Here is a 24012-nt window from a genome sequence, read left to right on the forward strand (position 1 = left end):
ATCCCAACTGAGTTGCCTGATTAGCAGATCGTCAGGGCTTGGATCGTCAGACCTATGTGAAAGGAGAAAAGTTTTTTCCTTCTCCATGGCTCTGGCGATCCCAACTGAGTTGCCTGATTAGCAGATCGTCAGGGCTTGGATCGTCAGACCTATGTGAAAGGAGAAAAGTTTTTTCCTTCTCCATGGCTCTGGGGATCCCAACTGAGTTGCCTGATTAGCAGATCGTCAGGGCTTGGATCGTCAGAGCCATTTAAGGCTCGTCTGCCTGGTTACAGGAGAACGACACCCGGCGTATAAGATGACCCTCGACTTTTGAGAAGATTTACATGTGTTAAAAAGTCGTCTTATACGCCGGAAAATACGGTATTTATTTTAAAAGCATATTTGAAATAAAAAGTCATATTTACTTTTGATTGGGAGCCGCCCAGAGTTGGTTATAAGATGGGGTATATATAATTTTTTAAAATAAATAAATAAAAATAGAAGAACTGGCATGCTTGAAGATAGTTGAAAAAGCTTTGACTGTGCTTAACAAGGACATTTAGAAATTACAAAAAATTAGACCTTTCTGTAATCATTTTGCAGCTAGTCTCTATTGCTGACCTTGGTCACTAGCAAGAGAGATCAAGCACCTGTTTTAGAAGTCAAAATGAATGGGTAAGAAGTTATTAGTTTAAAAAATGCAAGACCCTACAAGTGTCTCTTTGGATCTTGTTCCCATCATGATATGTAAAGAAAAAAATGGATCTTGTTCCCACTATTATCTGCAAAGAAAATTAATACACTGCTCATAGAAAGTTTATACCTGAAGCAGATTTGAAGAAATAATAATTGGGACTTTGTGCAAATTACCTTTGGTAAATAAGGGAAATAAGGTCATTTGATGAATAAGGGAATTAAGGTTATTTGATTAATAAGAGACAGAAGTAAAGATGGAAGAAAATAGGATTTTTAAAAAATATATGATTAATTTTAAAAGGCCTCAATTATATGAATATGCTTAAAATTTAATTCTTACATCCTTTAATATTTTGTTACAGTGTAAAAATGTAAGTAATCAGAATAAAAAAGCTCCAATAAAAAAAGAGAAAGAAGAAAAAAATGAAAAGAAAAATGCCAATAAAATAAAGGAAAATGTGGAGATAAATCCAGATATTCATGGAGAAAATGTTAGTGAAGATGAGGGTCCGATTAACAATCAAAAGAAAAAAGGTTAGTCTGAACTAAATTTTATCTATAGTTTTAAGTATAGTAAATGTGAATTTTTGAAAATATTGCTACCTGTTTTCCTCTTTGTGTATATATTAGAATTTAATTGCAACTAATATTTTAGAAATGATTGTATTAGATCTATATTCTTAACATTATACTTTTATATTTTATATTTGAAGGTAATAAGCATAAATGGGTACCACTTCATTTAGATGATATGAAGCCAGATAACCAAGAAAGGCCAGGATCTCAGAACAGTTCAAGATCCCAGCCAGAAACCAGCAAGCTTGTGCCTCACAACAACAGACGCAATGAGGCAAGAACTAGTATGTCACTTAAAATTCTGGTGGTTTATCTTGCATATGTCGTTGATGTCTGACTATGGGAACTTCAGTTGTGTAACTGCAGAACTTTATTCTTCTGTTTCCAAAAGGCTGGCGAAGGGATCGGGAAAAGCGAGAAGATCATGATGAAGTTTCGAGTGTGAGAAGTGAAGGTGGCAGCGTTAGAGGATTTTACAGAGGACGAGGGAGAGGCAGGGGAAGAGGAAGAGGACGTGGAAGAGGAAATCCTCGAAGTATGGAAATAGAAAATTATTAAGAAAAAATGGTATTGAACATACTAAATTGCAAAACTAGCCATAGTTACATGGGTTGCTTATAACATAATGCCAACTCATGGCCTGTTATATGAATTAGTTTTATAAACTAATAATAAATAACAATTTGAAATGGGCTTAGGTTTTCATTTGTGAACAGACAGAGAGTGCCTGGCTCATATAACAAGCAATTATAATCTGTTGTTTAATAGGACATCATAGGAAATTCAAAATTTGCAAGTGTGATTTCAGAGAGTTGACTCTAATATCTCATCTTAAGAATCTATTTTTTCCTTCAGAATGTCTAACATTGTAACATTGTACTTTTGCCCAGACTCTGATATAGAATCTGAAGAAGACTTTGTAACATTTCATTTTAGGAAAGAGATATAAAAGCCAAGAACACATCAACAGTAAATCAATTAAAACATATTGGATACTAGACTAATAATAGTATGAAAAACTTCTCTAAGAATGAAGAGTTGGGTATAAAATGATATCCCCCAGAGATTCCCCCTATCCTGATCTGTTTTGTAAAGAGATTCAGACTTAAATATTATAATAAAACAAAAATAGGAATGATTATTGATATACAAAAGTATTCAATGTCCCACTTTTTCTATGCTCAGAAATCTTGATCCCCCCCCCCAGTTAAATAGCCATATGAACTTTATTCTACTATAAGCCAAGCCATGAAACTGAATTGAGTCATGTACATTTAAGGAAGCTAGTAAAAGAATCTAAGCCACTAATCCTTACCCTCTGAGAATAAGAGGAATAGATGAATATGTATGTATGTATTGATTATGTTGACAATGATATTATGTCATTGTTAATGCTTAGTAACAGAAAAAGAAATAATATATTTTATTGTTGTTGTTAGTTGCCAAATCTGTGATACATTCTGTGATTCCTTTATAAATATTCTGTGATTCCTTTCTCGTATCGAATCAATCAATGAAAGCTTTCAAGGGTACATTTATTTAATCTACTTTTTTCTTCTGCTAATTTTGAAGTGAACCATGACTATTCGTGTGGCTACCGAGAACAGTATAGTGAAAGGACTGATCAGCCATTTCAGCCAGATCTTAGCACTAATATGATGTATTATTATGATGATGGGACAGGAGTGCAGATGTATTCTGTGGATGAAACATTGCTTAAAGAATACATTAAACGCCAAATGTAAGTAGATTGCGTAATGTATGTGCTACAGAGGAGTGAGGAAGCCAAACTTTAAATAAACTGCTTTTGAAAACCTTAGCTTTTTAATGTATCAGTATCAACATTGATTGGAAATTGATGTTTATTCTTTTATTCACATTAAGCATTTTCACTGAATTTCACTGACACTCTTCTTGCTACAAAATTTTTTTAGTATGTTTTACCTTATGTATTACAGTGTGACAAATTCACATGTCTACAACACTGTAATTATGAAATTATCATTTTCCTCCTCGATGCTCCGACACTCCACTCATTGGACTTCTTTCACTTTCATTAAACCGACTGGGTGCCATTCAAAATCTCCTCCACAGCTTGGTCCCGCCCACCTTTACTGCGCATGTCCAGTCTTTTCACTCAGTCAATGGTGACCAGACTGGAGTGCTTTGTTCTCTAGGCTTCATTGAGCAAAATTAGGCAAAAATTTGAAAAGTTCTAATTTCTATAGCAATTGGCAGAGAGCTACGATCTCAGTTTATTATAAAAGACAATTTTCTAAAGAGGTTTTGATGGTTAGTTACTATATTGTATTTGAATTGTAAAAAATTTTACGCATGGATAGTTATAATTCAATAATATACAAATAAAATTAGAATAAAAATCTAAATGCTCAATTATATCAAAAACTAATACTGAAGAAAGTCCTAGTTAGTTAGTTAGTTTTATCGATTAGCCTATAGGCCTGCGATGGCGAACCTATGGCACGGGTGCCACAGGTGGCACATGTAGCCATATCGGTGGGCACGCGAGCTCAGCTCCGGCACACATGCATGCGTCAGCCAGCTGATTTTCGGGCCTTCTGGGCCCACCAGAAATCAAGAAACACACGGTTTCCGGCCTCCGGAGGGCCTCTGGGGGGGTGGGGAAGGCCGTTTTTTGCCCTCCCCAGGCTCCTAGAAAGGCTCTGGAGCCTGGGGAGAGCAAAAAATGGGCCTACCAGGCCCACCGTGCCATCACATGCCAAAAGCGGGGGGAGCATGGGGGGGCAGGATGCATAGAATTATGGATGTGGGCACGCATGAATGTGACCCCCCACCGTGCTCCCGCCGCTTTTGGCACGCGATGGCGGAAAGGTTAGCCATCACTGCTATAGGCCATATCAAAGGAAGAAAGTCCTATTAATCAGCTTTCAGAGGACAAGGGCTCCCCAAACTTATATTTGTGCTAACCTAAACATTTTTAATTGTTTTTTAGCGAGTATTATTTTAGTGTAGAAAACCTGGAAAGAGACTTCTTCTTGAGAAGGAAGATGGACCAGCAAGGATTCTTGCCTATATCTTTGATTGCAAGCTTCCATCGTGTGCAAGCTCTCACTACAAATGTAAACTTAATATTAGAGGTAAATCATTATTTCTAAGTAGTAACAAATGTATATTACATTTTCACCTTTAAAAAACATTTTAACAAAACTTTTTATTTGGACGCTACTATCTGTAATTTCAATTTGCATTTAAAATAGATCGATTGAATTAATGATTAAAACAATTATTTTGTAATGAACAATGAATTTACACTTTATATTTTTATAAAAATTATATGAGTGAGATGGATGGCATATAAATTTAAAAATAAATTAAAAAAATAAAAATAAAATCTGGCCTAAGTAAAGAAAATTCAAGCCTAGCTTGTCCAATATATAAAGTAAAATAAAAAAAAAGAAATTGAATACTATTAAAATATATTGATTGCTTATTATAGACTATCATTATTTTCATTGTCCAGGTAACTCTTTTACTGACTACTCATTCAGCATCCATTCAAAGTTGTAATGGTGCTGAACAAGGGGTGCTTAACAACTGGTCCTCAAAGTTCTAACCTTTGCAGTGCTCCTACAATTACATGATTGCAATTTAGGCATTTGGCAACCAAGTCCCACTTATGATGATTGCAAAATTCCACAGTTACTTGATCACCATTGATGACCTTGTCTGCCAACTTCCCTGAAGCAAAGTCAGTGGGGAAGCCAGCAGGAAAGATCACAAGTCACTCAATTAAGTCCCTATTCTGATCTTCCCATGCACCATGCCATCCCTCCTTCCCTGTGCTCTCACACCACACCTAAGTCATTCTTCTATGTATTTCCTTGTGTTTATATGTGTGCACCCAATTGCTTCTTTCCTGCACTCACATATACATATACATACACTTCTCCTCTGGGCCTCCCCGTGCTCACATGCATGCACCCAAGTTGTTGTTTGGGCTTCCCATTTAACAACCTGAACATCTTGGGTAATGACAGCAACCAGGACTGCCTTAAATTGCTATTGCTAAGCAATGTAGTCATGTGACATGCTTTACAATCATATAACTTAGTGATGGCAATCTCAGTCCCAATCGCTGTCATAACTCATATATTACTCATATAACTTATATTTTGTGCTAAGCTAAAGCTAAACATTTTAACTGTTTTTAGCAAGTATTATTTTAGTGTAGAAAACCTGGAAAGAAGAAAGATGGACTAGCTGTCATAACTCATATACACAGATAATATCAAAGATTACAATTACATATTTCATTTAAAAAGGAATTTCCCAAAGTATACATCAAATATTGCTTATAGTTCAGGGAAAAGTTAGCTGTTTCTAAATGGAAATTTGTTTAACAGATTTTTGCAAAATTTAGAAAATCAGGCCATCTTGAGAAGTGAAAACAAAACAAACCATCATGCAAAGATCATTGTTGGCTTCGTAAATATTTATCAAAACAGAAATAACTTGTATTTTGTAATCTTTATGTATCAAAGTTAAGGTCCTAGTGTTAAACATAATTGCATTTTATTTACATGCAGGTTAATTAATATGTTTATTTGTATAATACAGGCCTTAAAGGACAGTACTGAAATAGAAATAGTAGAACAGAAGATGAGGAAAAGGATAGAACCAGAAAAATGGCCAATTCCAGGTCCCTCTCCACGTAGTCTTCCACACACGGACTTTTCTCAGCTTATTAACTGTCCAGAGTTCATACCAGGCCAGATTTTTGGTTCACATACGGGTAAGATGTTTTTACTTCAAATTGTATTTTAAGGCTCTGTATATATAAAGACCCAGATATCCCATTTTATCCAAATGGCAATTTATAAACTACCATTGGCCATTACTGCTTCAATTTTCAATTTACTTCCATTAATTTTTTCCCTACTTCTATTCTTGAAAAAATAGAAAATGGAAAATATAACTAGACTTGTAAGCTATATTTTCTTGCCTTTAAGAGGCAGTGTCTGTATAAAAGAGGTCATGGTATCAGTCAGAACAATCAAAATTTCCAGTTTTCCTCAAAAGTTCCTCTATGCAATTATCATTGACTTTAAGAGAAAAATAAACATGCTTTCTGATTGTACATTGTCTCCACAGAGTTTTGATTGATGACCCTTAAGGCAGTGGTGGGATTCAAGTAATTTAGCAACCGGTTTTCTGCCCTAATGATTTCTTCCAACAACCAGTTTGCCAAACTGCTCAGAAAGTTAACAACCGGTTATCCCGAAGTGGTGCGAATTGACTGAATCCCACCACTGCCTTAAGGCCTTTTTAAGTATTTGGTGATATACAGCCAGTTATTGTATAAGCTTTTGTGTAGAGTTAGGATAGCAAAAAAGGAAGAAAACACTGGATTTCTTCTTCATAGATCAGACTAAAGGAATTGCTCCAGCTAGAGCAATTCTTTCCACATGTTAGTTTCTGAGCATAACTATAAACTTAATCATTTGTTTGTATGCCACCCACTTTTAAAGATGCTGAGTAGTTAGCAATCAGACACATAATAAAAAACGACTCCTTCAATAAAAAACAAACTCATCCAGAAAGAATAACAAAAAATCCTAATGATATCATAAGGAATGAAGTAAAATGAGAAGGGATCAGGAGCAGAGATGCTGTTTTCATGATGCATTCCTAGATTCTAATGTATGAAACTTACTCCTCCCAGCACTCTTCTTTTGGGATGGACCGTTGGTTTTTAGCAACAGCTCAAGTAGGAAAAGCTAAATTGTATTGGGCATTAAGGTCTCAACAAAACAGAGTAATCTCATCTTGTCATTTTAATAATGGCGTCTCAGTGTTTTCAGTCTCCTTGTCTTTGTAAAGGAATCCCTGTGGATTTTACTCTGCTAGTCATTGGCAACCATAGGGATTGGTCCTCATCTCTATTTCAAGGCCATTGAGCCAGTGCTATCCGAAGACATTTCCAGTGATGTGGCCAGCATGACATCACGGAGTGCTGTTTACCTTCCCAACAAAGTGATATCTATTTGTCTACTTGCATTTGTATGCTTTCAAACTGCTAGATTGACAGGAGTTGGGATGAGGACAGGAGCTCACCCGGAAAAGATTATTATTAGAAAATTTTGAATATCTGCCTTATATTCTAATTTAATAAAATAAAATGAAAAATGAAATATTCTTTCTTAGCTGTTTTCCCAGTAATATTGCATAGTTTCTGTTTTGCATTAAGTTGAATCAAAGAATAACAGCAGCTTAGGCAAAGATTCAGAGAGGGGTATTGAATTGAATTGAACTGAACTGAACTTTGGCCAAGAGTGATTTGACACACAAAGAATTTGTCTCCAATACAGAAGCATTCAGTGTACATGCAACACAACAGAATCATCATCATCATAATACCAATAAAAGGGGGGAGTGAAGAAGATAATGATAAATAATAATACCACAACTACACTACATGGGTAAATAGACATAGACATTAAACAGTACTGTAAGAATTAGGGGTTCATCAGAGTGATGGCCAGGGATGAATTATTAGGGATGAATTTGAAATGGATTGCCTTTCAGAATTTCCCACTTCTGTTCCAGACTTCATTCTCCCAAAGCTCCCTAGGCTAGCAGAAAAAAATAATAATTCCCAAATGTCCCTGTTTCTGACTGACAAAAAATTGCTGAACCCTGTTCTGTCTAGTTTCTATAAGATAAACACCTTATCTCAAATTATGCTCCCAGTGACTATAAGGGCACATCCATCCGTTGTATTGACAACAATAATGAAATGGTTTGCCATTGCAATATTTGAGGATATTCTTCAACTTTGAAGTTTAACCTATAGTTTTCAGATTTCCTGGTGGTCTCTCACCAAGTATTACACGGCCTGACCCTATTTAACTTCATATTTCAGATAAGATCATTGATGTACTGCAAGGTACTGCCTTGCTTTGTCTATTGTTTATGAAAATATGATTTATATCCTACCCTTTTAATCTGATGTTTAAAATCTCATATAGATTAAAATTACAAAATATTAGATTCCAATCATTTAATAGTGAAAAGAGGAAGCTTTATAGATATTTGAACGCTAGATGTTTGCTGACCATACACTATTTTTGAAATAATGTGTTGTATAGCTTGAGAATAATGCAATAGGTGGCTTGTCTTATGTGCTAGAAAAATAGACAATTGAGAGAGAATATTTTCAAACGAGCTAATGCTGCAGTTCTTAATAGCAACATATTGTATTTCAAAATGTTTGGTTTAAGTCAGGAATATACAATTGTCACAGTCTTAACAGGTACACTAGTGTTTTTTTGCAACATGTTGAAGAAAAGACACAAAATATGGGTATTACTAGCACCAAAAGTGGGATTAATTTTAAGAATTGAAATTAATTAATTAATTATGCCTACAATTCTGTCTATAATACCTCCCACCTCCATCCTTCCTATTGAAGAGGGCATATGTTTGGCTCTGTCCACATAGTCCAGGATGGGATATTAATGGTTTACGAGATCCTTATAGGGTAAGGAGGAATACCAGCATGGACAGGACTTTTTAAATGTGAATTTTAAAAAAATAAAAAATATAGTTTATATTCTTGGTTGTTTGATGGAGGTACAAAGTTCAAGATTGTCGTGTGTCTTTTGCAGCTAGCTGGAACAAATATCATATACTAAGTACTGATTTATTTGGCTAGTTGTTTTATATTTCCATAGCACACTATATGAAACATACTCCAAGCTACAATATAATCTGCATGAGTTTATTCAGCGTGTCAGTTTGGATTGTATCTGTTATGAGATATAAAGTAGGAGAAAACTTCAATATTCATTTTGTTTTATCCTTGATGCCATTATTTGTTGTATATAAAAAAATTAAAACTAAATCTATACTATCATCACTTATTTATTTAAGCTTTAAGATATTTTTACACTGTTTATAATCACCAGAAAGAGCAAAAATTTTATAAATTTTATTAAGCAATAGGTTGATTGATAACAAAAATGGGCTGATCTTTCCAAGCACAGAAAATATTTTTCCATTTTAGAATCTGCACCAAGTTCTCCAAGAATAGGAAGCCTAAATACTAAGAAAAGCATTGAAACAAGCAATCTTGAAGTAATATCCAAAGCATTATCTACAAGTCTCCCAGATTTGGATTCTGAACCTTGGATAGAAGTTAAAAAAAGACATCGTCCCTCCTTAGTTAAGCCAAAGGTAATGCTTAAAATGTTAATTTTAATGCTTGTATTTTTTTTTTTAAATCCCTCCTATAAATGTAGAACAAGTCTAGGGAAAATAGGTCATATTTAGACATGATTCCCAGAGAAGATATCCATGAAATTTTGTCTATACATCTAACTTATTATGGTTGTCTCAAACAAAGTAGCAAACAAAGATCGTTTTGACAACACAGCATGACATAATGAATTATATGCATATGTACCCACTTATGTTCAACTGATTTCTGGTATTCTTTGAATAGACTGTAGAAAGAATTGTATTTAATTGCTTCTCTGGACAACAGTTAGGATTAGATCTGTCAACTGTTTGCTTCTTGGAAAGGAAATGCATATTAAGATCGCAAACGCAATCATTTGTTAATGCAGTTTTGAAAAAAGAAGAAAATAATATGTAGAATCTATTGGCCACAGTACTGACATATTTAAATTCGTTAAATTCATTAATGTGTACATTCTGTTCGGTTTTATTTTATTAAGCACGAATGTTTAAATTGCTATTTCTGCTGATAATTGAACTATTATTTCTCCATGTAAATATTTTTATTTTTGCAAGAATAATAAACAATTTTATGCCATTTTCAGGAATCTGGGTCTGGACGTGAAGAATTGACAAATCAACAACTGCCACCACCATGTTCTGAAGAACAGGAAGAACTTGATTTTTTGTTTGACGAAGAGATGGAACAAATAGAAGGCAGGAAGAATACATTCACAGAATGGTCAGAAAGTGATTCAGATTATGAAATTGATGATCAAGATTTAAATAAGATTTTGATTGTGACACAGACCCCACCATATATGAGAAAACATCCTGGAGGCGATAGAACTGGCAACCATGTATCACGTGCAAAAATTACATCAGAACTTGCCAAAGTTATTAACGATGGATTATACTACTATGAACAGGATTTGTGGATGGAGCAAAGTGAAAATGATTGTATTGCTATGAAGGTAATTATGAGTTTGAGCAATGAATATACTGTAATTTAATGAATATGGCTGCTATTGCCATAACCCTTCAGCACAGTGGATGAAAATATATTTGAAGAATCTAACATATTCTATTCATAAGTAAAGACTGGGAAGGAAGCTGTTTTAAAATCAAAGTAATAAAAACTCAGTCATATAATTAATTGTCTCTTGAAACTGAGTGGAAAACTAAAACACAGCTTTGAATATTTGCAGTAAAGCTTTTTTTTCACGTAGTAATGTAAATGATGTATTACTAGATCATTAGCAGTAATTGATATTGTTTAACCAAATATATATTTATTTCAGAGGATAAGATGGGAGACAAGAACTATTACTTTTTTCTTGGATAATTAGGGTCAGGTCTTTGTCTAAGTGTTCTCTTAATCCTACAATTTGAGTAATTTACTTGATGAGAATGATTTTATATTGAGGGCATAGGATATGAATTTGAGAAAACTGAAAACAATCATTATGAGCACCATAATATTTTAGTTCTCCGTTACCGGGTAGAATAATTATTTCATATTTTAAATTTATTTTGTAGAAAACACTTTAAATTATTAGCATTAAATGTATTGTTTATTTTGCATTTTTCCTGTGGGCTATTATTCTTGTTATAATAAAGTTTTACACATTTCAGCAAGAAGTTGAAAATTTTAAGAAGTTACATCTCATCAGCAAAGAAGAATTTGACAGTCTTACTCCTGAATATGTAATGGATTCAAATCAGGATGATCCTCCTTTTCCTTCAAAAGGTATGTATGTCTGATACTACAAAAAAAAGTTACACTATCAAGATACAATTCAGTATGATAAAATATGGGTAAAATTTTAATCTTTTCTCCAATATTAACATGGTGTTTGAGCTATTGCTAATTGATTTTTATCCCATTCAATTACAAGAGCTTTATGTATATATGTATTTAGAACATATGTGTAGAATGGTTCTTGGTTGAATATTTCATAATTTCTTATAAAACAATTAGCTTTGTTTTGGTTTTCATTACTTTGAACTGTTAAAAAGAATTATAATTTTTCATAAACTGTTGCTACTAGACCAAACAATATTTCATTTTGAGATAGTGTAAAAGGTTAATCTATGGTAGCAAAAAATCAGAACTCTAATATTTTTCAATTGTAACTTTTATAAAAAGGCATAAACTTTCACCAGCTGCATTTCACTTCATCAGATACATAGATTATTTCATGGTAGTACATAATTAGAGAACATAAATGTGAAGTAATAAATGTATGGTTTTTATAATTTCCATTATCTATTTTGTTCTTTTTACATTTAATCTCAACTTAATTTAATTTAAACTTTAATATCTGGTGATATATATTACACACGAGGAAAAAAAGTTGAATACATAAAGGATAACAGAAATATGCAAAATAAGATAAGAAATAGGCCCAGTGAAATAGAACAGTGCTATTGAGACCAAGTAAAATAAAAAGATACTATACGTATTAATCATATGGTCTTTGTAATTAGATGTTACTGAAGAACTGGCTTGTCAACTGTTTGGTGTCCAGGAAATACCTCCAACAACAATGGCTCGCTCACTGCCAACAGCTGTTCCTGAATCTCCTGGAGTTCACCCTACCAGAACACCTAAAACACCTCGTACACCAAGACTGCAAGATCCTAACAAAACACCAAGATTCTATCCTGTGGTTAAAGAAGCAAGAATTATTGATGTTGGGGTAACCAAAACTAAAATATATTTCTGGATCATAGTAAATTATTGCTATTACCTCCAGAGAGCAGTTTTTGAAACATGTTGTATTCCTTGCTAGGTCAAAGCTGTTAAATCTCTTTTGAAATGCATTGGTTAAGACTAGTAGTTGAGTAGTCAGCCATAACCAACTTTATGACCTCATAATGCATATGATGTGTAAAGTGAAATTTTATGAAACTGGATTTTAATTAGACTCTGATTCTTCAGAAAAGTGGCTCCAGTCACACCAGGGAAATATAATGCTATATTTTATTTCAGACACGAAGGAAAAGAAAAACACGGCATAGTACCAACCCTCCATTAGAAAGTCATGTTGGCTGGGTAATGGATTCCAAGGATCATAGACCAAGAACATCTTCCATAAGGTAGAAATAATTTATTATGTATTGATAGTCTTAATTTGTGCATGTTCTTATAATCACTGATGAAGTTAATTTAATTACTTGGTCTTTCAAAATATGAAAAAATGGAAGATGTGACTTTCCTAGAAGCCACATATACTCAAAAATATACTCAAGATTTTGGGTGTTATTTCCCCAGTTGAATCTGTGGCAGTTATAAAACTAGTAAAAATGAGATGTGACATTTTTTAATTTCCTTTCCATCCTTCATTTGGAGTGTACTTAAAAGAGTGAAAGTTTACACTATTAGGTGTACAAACAGATAAGGTTGCTTTGGTTCTTTTTTCTTTTTTCTTACTTGACAAATATAGTTAACAAAGCAATATATTAAATGCTTGCCCACAGTCAAATACAGAGCTATAAGTACTTTGTTTATTACTTAGAATTGTTTTTCATTGTATTTATTGTATGATTACATATTGTATAATTAAAACCTTAATGTTTTGAAATGTTTAGAATCAATAGATTTGGATGTTCAGAAAAGTTAGCATACTTCTTAGGGAAGTGTGCTGTGATAGAATGCAGGCAACTGATAGCCTGTCCTAAAGCAGGGGTGTCAAACTGGCGGCCCATGGGCCAGACACTTCATACATAGGCCACGCCCACCCCAGCTCTCCGAAGGGGAAAAAGGTTGCGAAACATCATCGGACAGCAACGTGATGCCATAAGTTTTACACCTGTCTCCTAAAGCAACCTTTCTGGGTCCACGGACTGGGGGCAGTGGTGATAGCAGAGGCAGGGGTCAATGGTCTCATGCATGCAGTCTAGATCCTGCTTATGTGCAAATGAAGCTTCGTGTGCTCGCTGGTACCCAACTGTCTGGGGATCGGGGACCCTTGTCCTAAAGTTTTCCCATATTAAAAGTATTACAGATAGTCTTCACTGAATGTTTATGACGGAATGCTTAGTGACTGTCAGAAATTATAAACTGTTTTCAAAGTTCTGACAGAGAGAGAGAGAGAGACAGATGCGGTCACGTGGTCTCATTTTGGGAGCTTGGCAACCAGCTCATATCCATTTGCAGCATCCCGTGGCCACATGAATATGATTTTTGGCTTCTTTTGCTGGTTTCAAGCATTTACTTCAGGTTCCAGCAAAAAAACACCCATGGAAGAAAGTTGACTCATTTAAAGGCCACATCCGCTTAATGACCTTAGTTTCTACTTAATGACTTTCACTAATGACTGGTTTAAAAATTCGGCATGTGACCTGTTTAATGATTGTCATGATTTCGGGGCTAAATTATGGTGGTAAGTTGAGGATACCCTATGAGTGGAAAGCAAACATGTTGGGAAAGAGGAAAAATATTTCTCATGTAACCATATTACTGATAGTGGCTTTCTATGTTCTACTATTTTTTGGCACAGATAAATGCTGGTGTAGAGGGTAAGACATCAGGCTAGAAACTGGGAGACCATGAGTTCTACTCCTGCCTTAGACACAAAGCTATGACCTTAGACAAGTCACTTTCTCTTAGCCCTTAACCCTGATGAGACAATGGCAAACCACTTGTGAAAGACCTTGCCAAGAAAACCACAAGGCCTTGTCCAGCCAGTCTCCAAGAACTGTACACGATGGAATGGAAAAAAAAAAACTTTCATATAAACTCATGTCATAGTTGTATGCTCATTCTGAAAGTTCAATTTAACATTATATTTTGTGAAATGACTACTGTTAATGTTAGAAATTGAAACAGTCTACTGAATTATGTTTTTTATAGCATTACAAAAGGCATTTTTGGGAAAAATCTGAGACTTGTTTGTTTCATTTCACATAGCAGTTCAAACGCATCACCACTAGAAGGTGCTCCGCTGTCAGGAAGTTACGGATGTACCCCTCATTCACTTCCTAAATTTCAACATCCTTCTCATGAACTTCTGAAGGAAAATGGTTTTACTCAGCAAGTGTACCATAAATACCGCCGTAGATGCCTAAATGGTAAAAATCTAATATTTGTCATTTTTAATTGGAAGAAAAAACATATTTTAATGTATTAATTTATTTATTTAACATATTTAGAAAGTACTCATCTTCTCATAGAGTGTTGTATGAGTAAATAATGTAAACTAAATAGTGTTGTATTATTTCCAAAAATTGGAAAGTTCATTTCAACAAAACGTTGTGAAATGCACTAGGTGAATAAACATTCATTCATATCTGCTTCTTCACTATATTCTAATGCTCTCTTTTCTATTTCTCTCACAATACTCCTGAGGGTTTTTTTAAGCACATGGTAATGAAATGAAAAAGAGTTCATTGGTCAATAAATCACAAGCTTGAACCTTGTTGGAATATTAATTTTAACACACTCATAGATAAATGTGATACATGATTTTAATATTCAGATAATTATTTTCAAATTATTAGCTAGGTTGCTACCTTTATAATATATTTTAGTATAAATTGTTAATTAGAGGAAATATACTGTCATTCTAAGCAGGTTGCTTCATACTATTATCTTATGTTCCCCTCTTGTCTCTAGAAAGGAAACGGTTGGGAATTGGCCAGTCTCAAGAAATGAATACACTCTTTCGTTTTTGGTCCTTTTTTCTCAGAGACCACTTTAATAAGAAAATGTATGAAGAATTCAGGCAACTAGCTCTAGATGATGCAAAAGAACATTATAGGTAATACAAAAAGTTTTGTCATTCATATTTTTGTCTAATATTCTTTAAATTTCAAATATTAATTGTACTCAATGTGAACATCATTCCTATTGTCTTGCCTTGTTGCTCAATGCTGTTTCTCTCTATATATATGTATAGATGTATATATGTATGTATGTATGTATGTATGTATGTATGTATGTATGTTTTCTGAGGTTTTCACGGGTGTTTGTATGTAGGTCTTTGGTTATTCAGGTTTTCTCCCGCGTAAAATTGGAAGTGTCTTGGTGACGTTTCGACGAAGTCTTATTCTTCTGACCCGGCTCCGATCTCGCCTGGCTCCTTGGTTCACCGAGGAGCTGAGGGAGATGAAGCGCCGGAAAAGACGCCTAGAGAGTAGTTGGAGGGCTAGTCTTTCTGAATCGGACCGGACATTGGTAAGATCTCATATTAGGAATTACCTAGTGGCGATAAAAGCAGCAAAATGTACTCATTTTACTGCTCTTATTGCGTCATCAGATCGCCCAGCCGCCCTGTTTAGGGTGACCCGCTCCCTGCTCCACCAGGAAGCGCGGGAGGACCCCTTGGAGGGAAGAGCCGAGGATTTTGTTCAGTATCTGCATGACAAAATCACTCAGATTCGGGAAGGTCTGGACTCTGACTGGGTAGTTCCAGCGAGGGTGACGGAGGCAGGTCTTGAGACTGTTATCTGGGCTGAGTTTGATCCTGTGACCCCAGATGACGTGGACAGGATTCTGGGTAGATTGAATGCAACCACATGTTTGTTGGACCAGTGTCCCTCCTGGTTAGTACTGGCTTCCCGGGAGGTGACGCGAGGCTGGCTCCAGGGGATTATAAATGCTTCACTGGGCGAGGGTGTCTTCCCTGCCGCCCTTAAGGAGTTGATGATCTCTGGAGGGCTCGGGACAGGGGTTGCTCCTCTGTCCTGGTCCTGTTAGATCTCTCAGCGGTTTTTGATACCATCGACCATGGTATCATGCTGCACCAGTTGGAAGAGTTGGGGGTGGGAGGCACCGTACTAAGGTGGTTCTCCTCCTTTCTCTCCGACCGGTCGCAGTCTGTGTTGACGGGGGGGGCAGAGGTCGACCCCGAGGCCCCTTATATGTGGGGTGCCGCAGGGATCGGTCCTCTCGCCTCTTTTGTTCAACATTTATGTAAAGCCGCTGGGTGAGATCATCCGTGGTTTCAGGGTGAAGTACCATCAGTACGCTGACGACACCCAGCTGTACATCTCCACCCCAGACCACCCCAACGATGTCCTTGAAGTGATGTCCCAGTGCCTGGAGGCCGTATGGATCTGGATGGGGAGGAACAGGCTCAGACTCAACCCATCCAAGACCGAGTGGCTGTGGTTTCCGACGTCCCGATATAGTCAGCTGGTGCCATCGCTGACTATTGGCGAATCATTGGCCCCCATGGATAGGGCTCGCAACTTGGGTGTCCTCCTGGATTCACGGCTGTCTTTAGAAGAGCATTTGACGGCCGTGACCGGGAGGATTTTTCATCAGGTTCTCCTGATCCGCCAGTTGCGTCCCTTTCTAGATCGGGACTCCCTACGCACAGTCACTCATGCCCTCGTTACCTCTCGTCTGGACTATTGCAACGCTCTCTACATGGGGCTCCCCTTGAGGTGCACTCGGAGGCTCCAACTGGCGCAGAGTGCGGCCGCGCGGGTAGTAATGGGAGCGACGTGGGGTTCCCATGTAACACCTCTCCTGCGCGAGCTGCACTGGCTCCCGGTGGTCTTCCGGGTGCGCTTCAAGGTTCTGGTTATCACCTTTAAAGCGCTCCATGGCTTAGGACCTGGTTATTTACGGGACCGCCTGCTACCACCAATAGCCTCCCACCGGCCAGTACGCTCCCATAGAGAGAGGCTCCTCCAGGTGCCGTCGGCCAAACAATGTTGGCTGTCGGCCCCTAGGGGGAGAGCCTTCTCTGTGGGGGCACCTACGATCTGGAACGAGCTCCCCCCGGAGATACGGAGGATCCCGGATCTGCGCACCTTCCGCCGCACGCTTAAGACTTTTCTATTTTATCAAGCTGGCCTGGCCTAAATCTTCCTCCTTTTAATGTGGAAATTTTAAATTTGTTTTAATTATAGGGTTATGGGTAAGATGTTTTAAATTGGGGAGCCATTTCGGATTTAATTTTGTTTTAAATGTATTTTAATGTTTATATTGTATGTTTTTTAATCTGGCTGTTCACTGCCCCGAATCCTTCGGGAGAGGGGGCGGTATAAAAATCTAATAATAAATAAATAAATAAATAAAATTCTTCATCTTCAGGCTGGTGTTTTCGGCTTCGTGCTTCTAGGAGAAAACCCGAATAACCAAAGACCTACATATATATATATACATGTACATGTACATGTACATGTACATGTATATGTATATGTATATATATATATGTATATGTATATATGTATATAATTTATAATTTTACTTTTCCTACTTATGTTTTTTAAACAAAGATTCTTTTAATTTTTGAATATTTTTTTATTTTTGAATTCACTAGTTCTATAACTATAATTATTAGAATTAATTATATTTTTCTTAAATGTTATAGATTTGTCTGAAAAATGGTATGGTTTCCTGTTGAACAGCGGTTGGTAAGGAGACCTCCAAGGTCCCTTCCAACTCTGTTTTTCTGTTATAACTTTTAGAAATAGGTTGATAGAATGGTATATGGTATTCCTAATGTATTCACATTATACTTTTATATAAAGGCATTCTAGAGCTGATACATTTTTTATAAAGTTCCCAATGTGTAACAATAGCTGTTTTTTGCTACTGTAACTGAATTAAGGTTTGCAACAAATTATTCAAATTTTTAATTCCTGGGTTCAGAACTCTACTAGTAATATACTTCATGTCTAAATTATCATGCATAATATGCATAATTTCATACATTTTAAATCTAATTTGCTGCTAATTTTATAATTATTTCCTATAAGCCATATATTCAGACTCTGAGCAATAGTAGATTCCAAGGTGATTCTAAGAATCCCAGTCCTTTTTTCACTCTATTTTGAAAATTCCCACATTGTGTTTTTCTTTAATTCTTCAGCTGTTTAACAAGCTGTTTGACTTGTTATTATTGCTCACCTGATGTCTTGGCACATAGAAATGATGTCATTATCTACTAACAAACTGATTTTAATTAATCCATCTTCCAGGAACTGATACAGAATTCCTGCCATTTTTTTCTCTCTGCAAATTGGGTCATATAAGTGGCGGATAAGAGCATAAAGATTCATTTGGGAATGTGTGGGAGATCATTCTTCCACTGCACCCGCCACTGCTGCTGGTTCGTGGAACCAGAAAAGTTGGGGACCACTATTCTAATAGCTGCCTTGTATTCTTTTTTGTCCCTTTTGACAAGTAGAATTTAGCAGATTGTAATGTTTGATTTATTTAGCAAAACTGGAAAAACTTTATTATTTTCAAGTTTGCTCTATTCTAAAACTTATCAACTTATTACATGAGTGTTTAGCTTTTGTTCAGGGCTTTATCAAAATTTGTGCAAATCCCAAATATAAAATTTACAAGTATTTACACTGTAGCTAAGAATGAATTAAAAGGACAGTTTGTGAGACGTACTTTTTGGAGGAATAAGTTAATTTCCCTTCAATAAGCCTTTTTTCTTTTAAATAACTAAAAACGGTAGTTGGTCTACAGCTTAAGCAGGATATACAGTGCATTCAGAAAGTATTCAGACCACCTTCACCTTTGTCAATTGTGTTATGCTGCAGGTGAATTTTTTTTTCTCATTAATCTACACTCAGTACCCCATAATGACAAAGTGGAAACAGAATTTTAGAAATGTCTGTATATTTACTAAAAAGAAAAAACTGAAATATGATGTTGGCATAAGTATTCAGACCCTTCACTCTGTACTTGTTGAAGCACCTTTGGCAGATGCTACACTTGATCTTAGCCAAAAGGCCAAGAAGCAAAAGAAAGCTTAAGACCGTATTGGTTGGAAACATGCAGAAGAGGCCTTCATCCTGCAGGGAATAGACAGTGACTAGAGTGATGATAATGAAACAACACAAACAAAAAGAACTGAATGTTTTTCTGCTTGTCTACATTATAAGAAAGCAAGAAAAAAAAAAGTCACATGGAGTTAAATAGACTACTTATCTATTTATTTCTTGTTTTTTAGGTATGGCCTGGAATGCTTGTTCCGTTTTTATAGTTATGGGCTGGAAAAGAAGTTCAGGCAAGAGATCTTCAAAGATTTCCAAGAAGAAACAAAAAGAGATTATGAATCTGGTGCGTTTTTATATTTTTTGCATGATATTGTTTAAACTTCTTGCTTCATATTTTTTATATGCTAATCTGTTCTTTTTTAGGCCAACTTTATGGGCTAGAAAAATTTTGGGCTTATCTGAAGTATTCACAGTCTAAAACTCCACCTATTGATCCCAAACTTCAGGAATACCTATGCAATTTTAAAAGATTGGAAGATTTCAGAGTTGATGTGAGTATTGACATTCTCTCAAACAAATTAATTTAAATAAACTGTGAGCACAATTTGTTTAAAAGAACAAAAAGGAGAAGGGCCAGTAACATCATCATTAGATGTATCTATAATCCATTCAGAACAAATGTGCATGGCTGAAATACCAGATGGAGACTGTTGTACAAGAACAAAGAATGACTTAGTACTGTGATGGTGAACCTATGGCATGCATGCCAGAGGTGCACGCAGCGCCCTCTCTGTCACCCCAGCTCAGTTCCGCCGCGCATACATGCACACCTCCCGCTGGCCATCTGGTCTTCAGGTCTCTGCCGTACATGTGCAGGGAGTGGGGTGCATGTAGGGGGGCCGCACACGCATGTGCGGGGGCAGGATGCATGCACGGGGTTGGGATGCATGCAGGGGGCTGCATGCACGGGGCAGGGCACATGCAGGGCGTGCACACGTGTGGGCATGGGGTGCATGCGGCAGCTGCATGCACATTGCATTTGAGTTTGGGCTTGTGCGCACATTCACTCGCACATGCGTACACTTCGGGCACTCAGGCCAGGAAAGGTTAGCCATCACTGACTTAGTATGTACAAAGATTAAATTCTTAACATATTCTCATTGTGGCACTAGGCTAACCCTTCAACTGTTTTTGAATATATAATATTCAAAATATCGAGAACTTAAAAATAATATATTGATTATATATTTAATTATCAGAGCATTCTGGTAAATGGTAATAAGATGCCCTTCTCTGTTTTAGCCTCCGATTAATGAAGAATCTGGGAGAAAAAGGCATTTACCTGGTGAGGAAAGTGATCATCGCAGACATCAATCCAACACTGCTTCCAAGATCCTTGCTGGTAATTCCACAGCTGTTTCTCAGACGTGGGTCCCAATAAATTTTCCCACTACAAATACTGTACAGGAGTTGAATAACAGCATACACCAGAATAGTACTGCCACAAAATCAAGATGTGATATAACTGAGCAGTAGACTTTCAGTAAGCTTGAACCTTAAGATCAACTCCTAATGCCAGTATTTTAGCTCAAGGATCTTCAGGGAAAGCTATTTTAAAGCTTGATTAAAAACAAATGTATAGGAAAAAAAAGAATTGCATCTGCTTTCTGACAAGATTAAATTCCAAGTAAATTCCCTTTGTTCAATTATATTGAGTTCAAGCATCATGAGAGATCCTTGGGAAATAACTATTACTCTGTGTTGCTATCCCAATTTACTGTTTACAGCAGCAACAGCAGCATTCCAATGGTATATATATATAAATACTTTGGAATGCCTTACAATCCAGCTCATATTTTTTTGAAGAAGTTATATTCTTTTTGTAGTGTAGGAATGTTTTACCATCAGGTTATCTATCATTAGTTCTACTTATAAAAGCCAAAAAGAAAATAGTTTTGAGAGACATAGAGAATACATGCATTTAAATTGAGAAATGCATTTTTTCAATAATAACACATGCTCTTCCAACACCTAGTTCTGAAATCTGTTTTGCTTTCTGTTTCTTTTGTTTCAGGGTTTTGAGTTGAGTATGGAGTTTTTAATTTAGGAACAGGTTGTTTAGTTTTAAAGATTTTTTTTAATGCCGATTCTTATTTCTACTTAAGCAAAGTAGTTTGCAAAGAGGATGAATTATGACTGTCTTGTCATAAATTTAGTAAATTTTATATATATATATGTTTGAGAAAAAGGATAAAAAGATAAATAGGTCTCTAATCATCCTCCAGTTTGAAGAAATACTTGTATTTTTCTGTTTAATTTCTCTATTGTATAAGTGACTTGCATTTCTAGGAGAGATTATTTAAACAATTTAATTATATTTTAATATTTGACACAGTTTTAATTTAAAAGGGATTTAGAAGAAAATGTACCTAGACTAAAATAATTAATGTCAAAATCGCTTTAAATATGGTTAAAATCCCTTGTTTTACCTAAGACCAACTGTACTGTAATTGGCCAAAGTGTCACTTTCTTTAAATGTAAATGATTCATTGAATACACATTATTTATGTCAGGAGGTGAAAATTAATAGGAAGCATCCATGAAATAACTAATTGTAGTTATTGTGATTTAAATACTTAAAATAAGGGAATGGAAATCATTCTTCCATAAAATGGAAGAAAGTGGTAGAAATAGGTGCATTTTTATTAGATACAGCAAAACATATATTTAGCAGTCTTCAGGTTACTTTCACAAATAAAGCCTACTATTGTTGATGCCTTATTGCTGGGAAATACCCTAAGTGATCCAACATGTAGATTGGATTTCTGTGCTGGAAACTTTATGAAGTCCATTATATATTCCTGAAATATTGCTTGAGATTCTGAATTTAACAATTATGAATATATGTGCATATTTAATATGAAAATAAGTGGATTTCCCAGCTATTTCTAATGGAAATTAGCATTTAAGAACTGCTCTATTTTTTGAAGACACTAGGAATTCATGATACCAGTTTTATATAGCATCTTTTCAGTTTGCTGAAGTTCTACAACTCAAATCTCTGTTCAATCTATGCCACCTCCTCCATGAAAATGATGCAGTTGTAAATTTGGATTTAAGCTGTATATAAAAGAATTATATTTACATTCATTTCTTTAAATCAAATGTGTGAATATTAGCTTTTAGTATGCATTCTTTGTGGTATATTTGCAGATTTTATAAAAATACAAAAAAAACCCTCGCTATGGTGTTGTATGTGTTCTTAAGCAATTTTGTTTAACTCAGTATGATAATTTTTTACTATTCTGAATTAAAATACCTAGGACTGTTTCTAGCAATAAATTAAAATAATGTTGATTATCATGATCACGATCATGAAAGCTCATGAAAGAGAACCTATGTCTTTCCAGAAGTTTTTGAGCTACAATTCTTATAGATTCAAGGTAAGGACTACTGATAGTTCAGCAGCATCTTTTGGCTAAATTGAAGCTTCCATCACTGCACTAGATGAATTGCCCATTGTCCAAGTCAGTTATATATCCTGTTGGTAGAATTGTTCATACATGTTTCTCCAAAAAGTTCAATTATAGAAATGAAACTCTGAAGTTGAACTTTGTTCTTAATTATATTTTTAGAATCACATGAAAAGCCAAAATACTAGCTTCACTCTGAGTAACAAAACTGTTTTATTATCCAAATGATAACAGGAGTGAAATGGGATAGAAGAGACTTTTCTAAGTATATTCTTACATTGAATATTATAAATTTTGAAAATGCACAGCTCTTACCGTATTCAGATGTTACCAAGGTTCTAGAATTACTTTTCCTCCCTCTGCTGTATCCTTCACTATGACTTGGATGCAGACAGTTGCTCTGTGCATAAGAGATGTGTGTAGATACTCTTTCCCAACATCCAGACTACAACATCATCTTGTTGATTTTTAAAAAATAAGAATGTCTATCTTACTTTTGAATCAAAATTCTAGTGATGCTTTATAAAAATGTAATACTGTATAACAAGAGGGAGATTGTATTACCTGAAAGCGTACAAATACAAAACAAGTCAAATGGAATTTACAAGGTAAAATGAAATAAAAGGTTAAGAGCGTGGTATTCCAAAATTAGAATACCATTGAGAACACTCTTTTTTACTATATTTCTCTAAGATGAAAACTATGTGGATGACAATCTTTACATAGCTTGGTTCCAAAATGTTATGAATACTATTCACCTGTCCAGACAAGACACTATTAATCTTTTGTGGGAAAAACAGAAATGTATTGGCTGTCATTAAGTCCAGTAAACAGGGGATATTTAAATAGACTTCTAATCTCTTACCTTTCAAGTTCACATAGCCATGACACTACTTTCTCTCTTTTTGCTATATATTGTTCTATATATCTAATTAAAATTAAAATTCTAATATTGAAGAAATATAATACATGGATGCTGCCAGTATAAGACAATTTTACACATAATTATCTTTTTTAATAAAGTATGACATAGAAATAGTTTTACTTTAACTTCCTCTGCCGTTATCTATTACAGTATTTTGTTCATATTCAGCAAGAAAGTGTATAACAATCACAAGATGATGATCCTGATCTCTCTCTTTCCCTTTGGTAGTTTAGTTAGCTAACATTAGAGTGGATTATAGTTGTACAGCTGTCTAGCTTCTTATCAATTATGTGCTTGACGATAAAAAAAACCCTGGAAAAAATGGGATTCACCCTGTTTTTTAAACTGGCATTGATGTGAACGGCCTCTGAGCAATCCATGACCCCAAAAAGCCCCTACAAGTAAGATCAGACTGTAGTTTATAGATATGGACAAGTTAGGGAT

At 35.4% G+C, this 24012-nt stretch overlaps 1 protein-coding gene and 1 non-coding gene across 6 annotated transcripts in view; one reads left to right on the forward strand and one right to left on the reverse strand.

The window, feature by feature from the left end:
- Window positions 1-24012, forward strand: part of LARP1B (La ribonucleoprotein 1B) — a 60646-nt gene that overhangs the window by 20000 nt on the left and 16634 nt on the right. For 2 of the 5 annotated variants that reach the window (XM_070948997.1, XM_070948995.1), the window contains exons 4-19: window positions 1041-1212; window positions 1392-1538; window positions 1646-1789; window positions 2827-2995; window positions 4229-4373; window positions 5854-6028; window positions 9302-9471; window positions 10080-10448; window positions 11110-11224; window positions 11965-12176; window positions 12470-12576; window positions 14390-14550; window positions 15095-15239; window positions 19404-19513; window positions 19594-19721; window positions 20473-20572. In XM_070948997.1, the coding sequence (XP_070805098.1) occupies window positions 1041-1212; window positions 1392-1538; window positions 1646-1789; window positions 2827-2995; window positions 4229-4373; window positions 5854-6028; window positions 9302-9471; window positions 10080-10448; window positions 11110-11224; window positions 11965-12176; window positions 12470-12576; window positions 14390-14550; window positions 15095-15239; window positions 19404-19513; window positions 19594-19721; window positions 20473-20572 (2569 nt within the window). Of the gene's footprint in view, window positions 1-1040; window positions 1213-1388; window positions 1539-1645; window positions 1790-2826; window positions 2996-4228; window positions 4374-5853; window positions 6029-9301; window positions 9472-10079; window positions 10449-11109; window positions 11225-11964; window positions 12177-12469; window positions 12577-14389; window positions 14551-15094; window positions 15240-19403; window positions 19514-19593; window positions 19722-20472; window positions 22412-24012 lie in introns of those variants that run through there. The other 3 variants (XM_070948994.1, XM_070948992.1, XM_070948996.1) reach the window with 3 other exon arrangements.
- Window positions 19009-19195, reverse strand: LOC139320792 (U2 spliceosomal RNA). Its single transcript, XR_011600735.1, has one exon. It is a non-coding gene; the product is annotated as a U2 spliceosomal RNA (small nuclear RNA).

The sequence above is a fragment of the Pituophis catenifer genome, unplaced genomic scaffold (assembly GCF_029215685.1).
Source record: "Pituophis catenifer annectens isolate HBS135680 unplaced genomic scaffold, rPitCat1.0.hap2 SCAF_8, whole genome shotgun sequence".
In the NCBI taxonomy this organism is placed as follows: Eukaryota; Metazoa; Chordata; class Lepidosauria; order Squamata; family Colubridae; genus Pituophis; species Pituophis catenifer.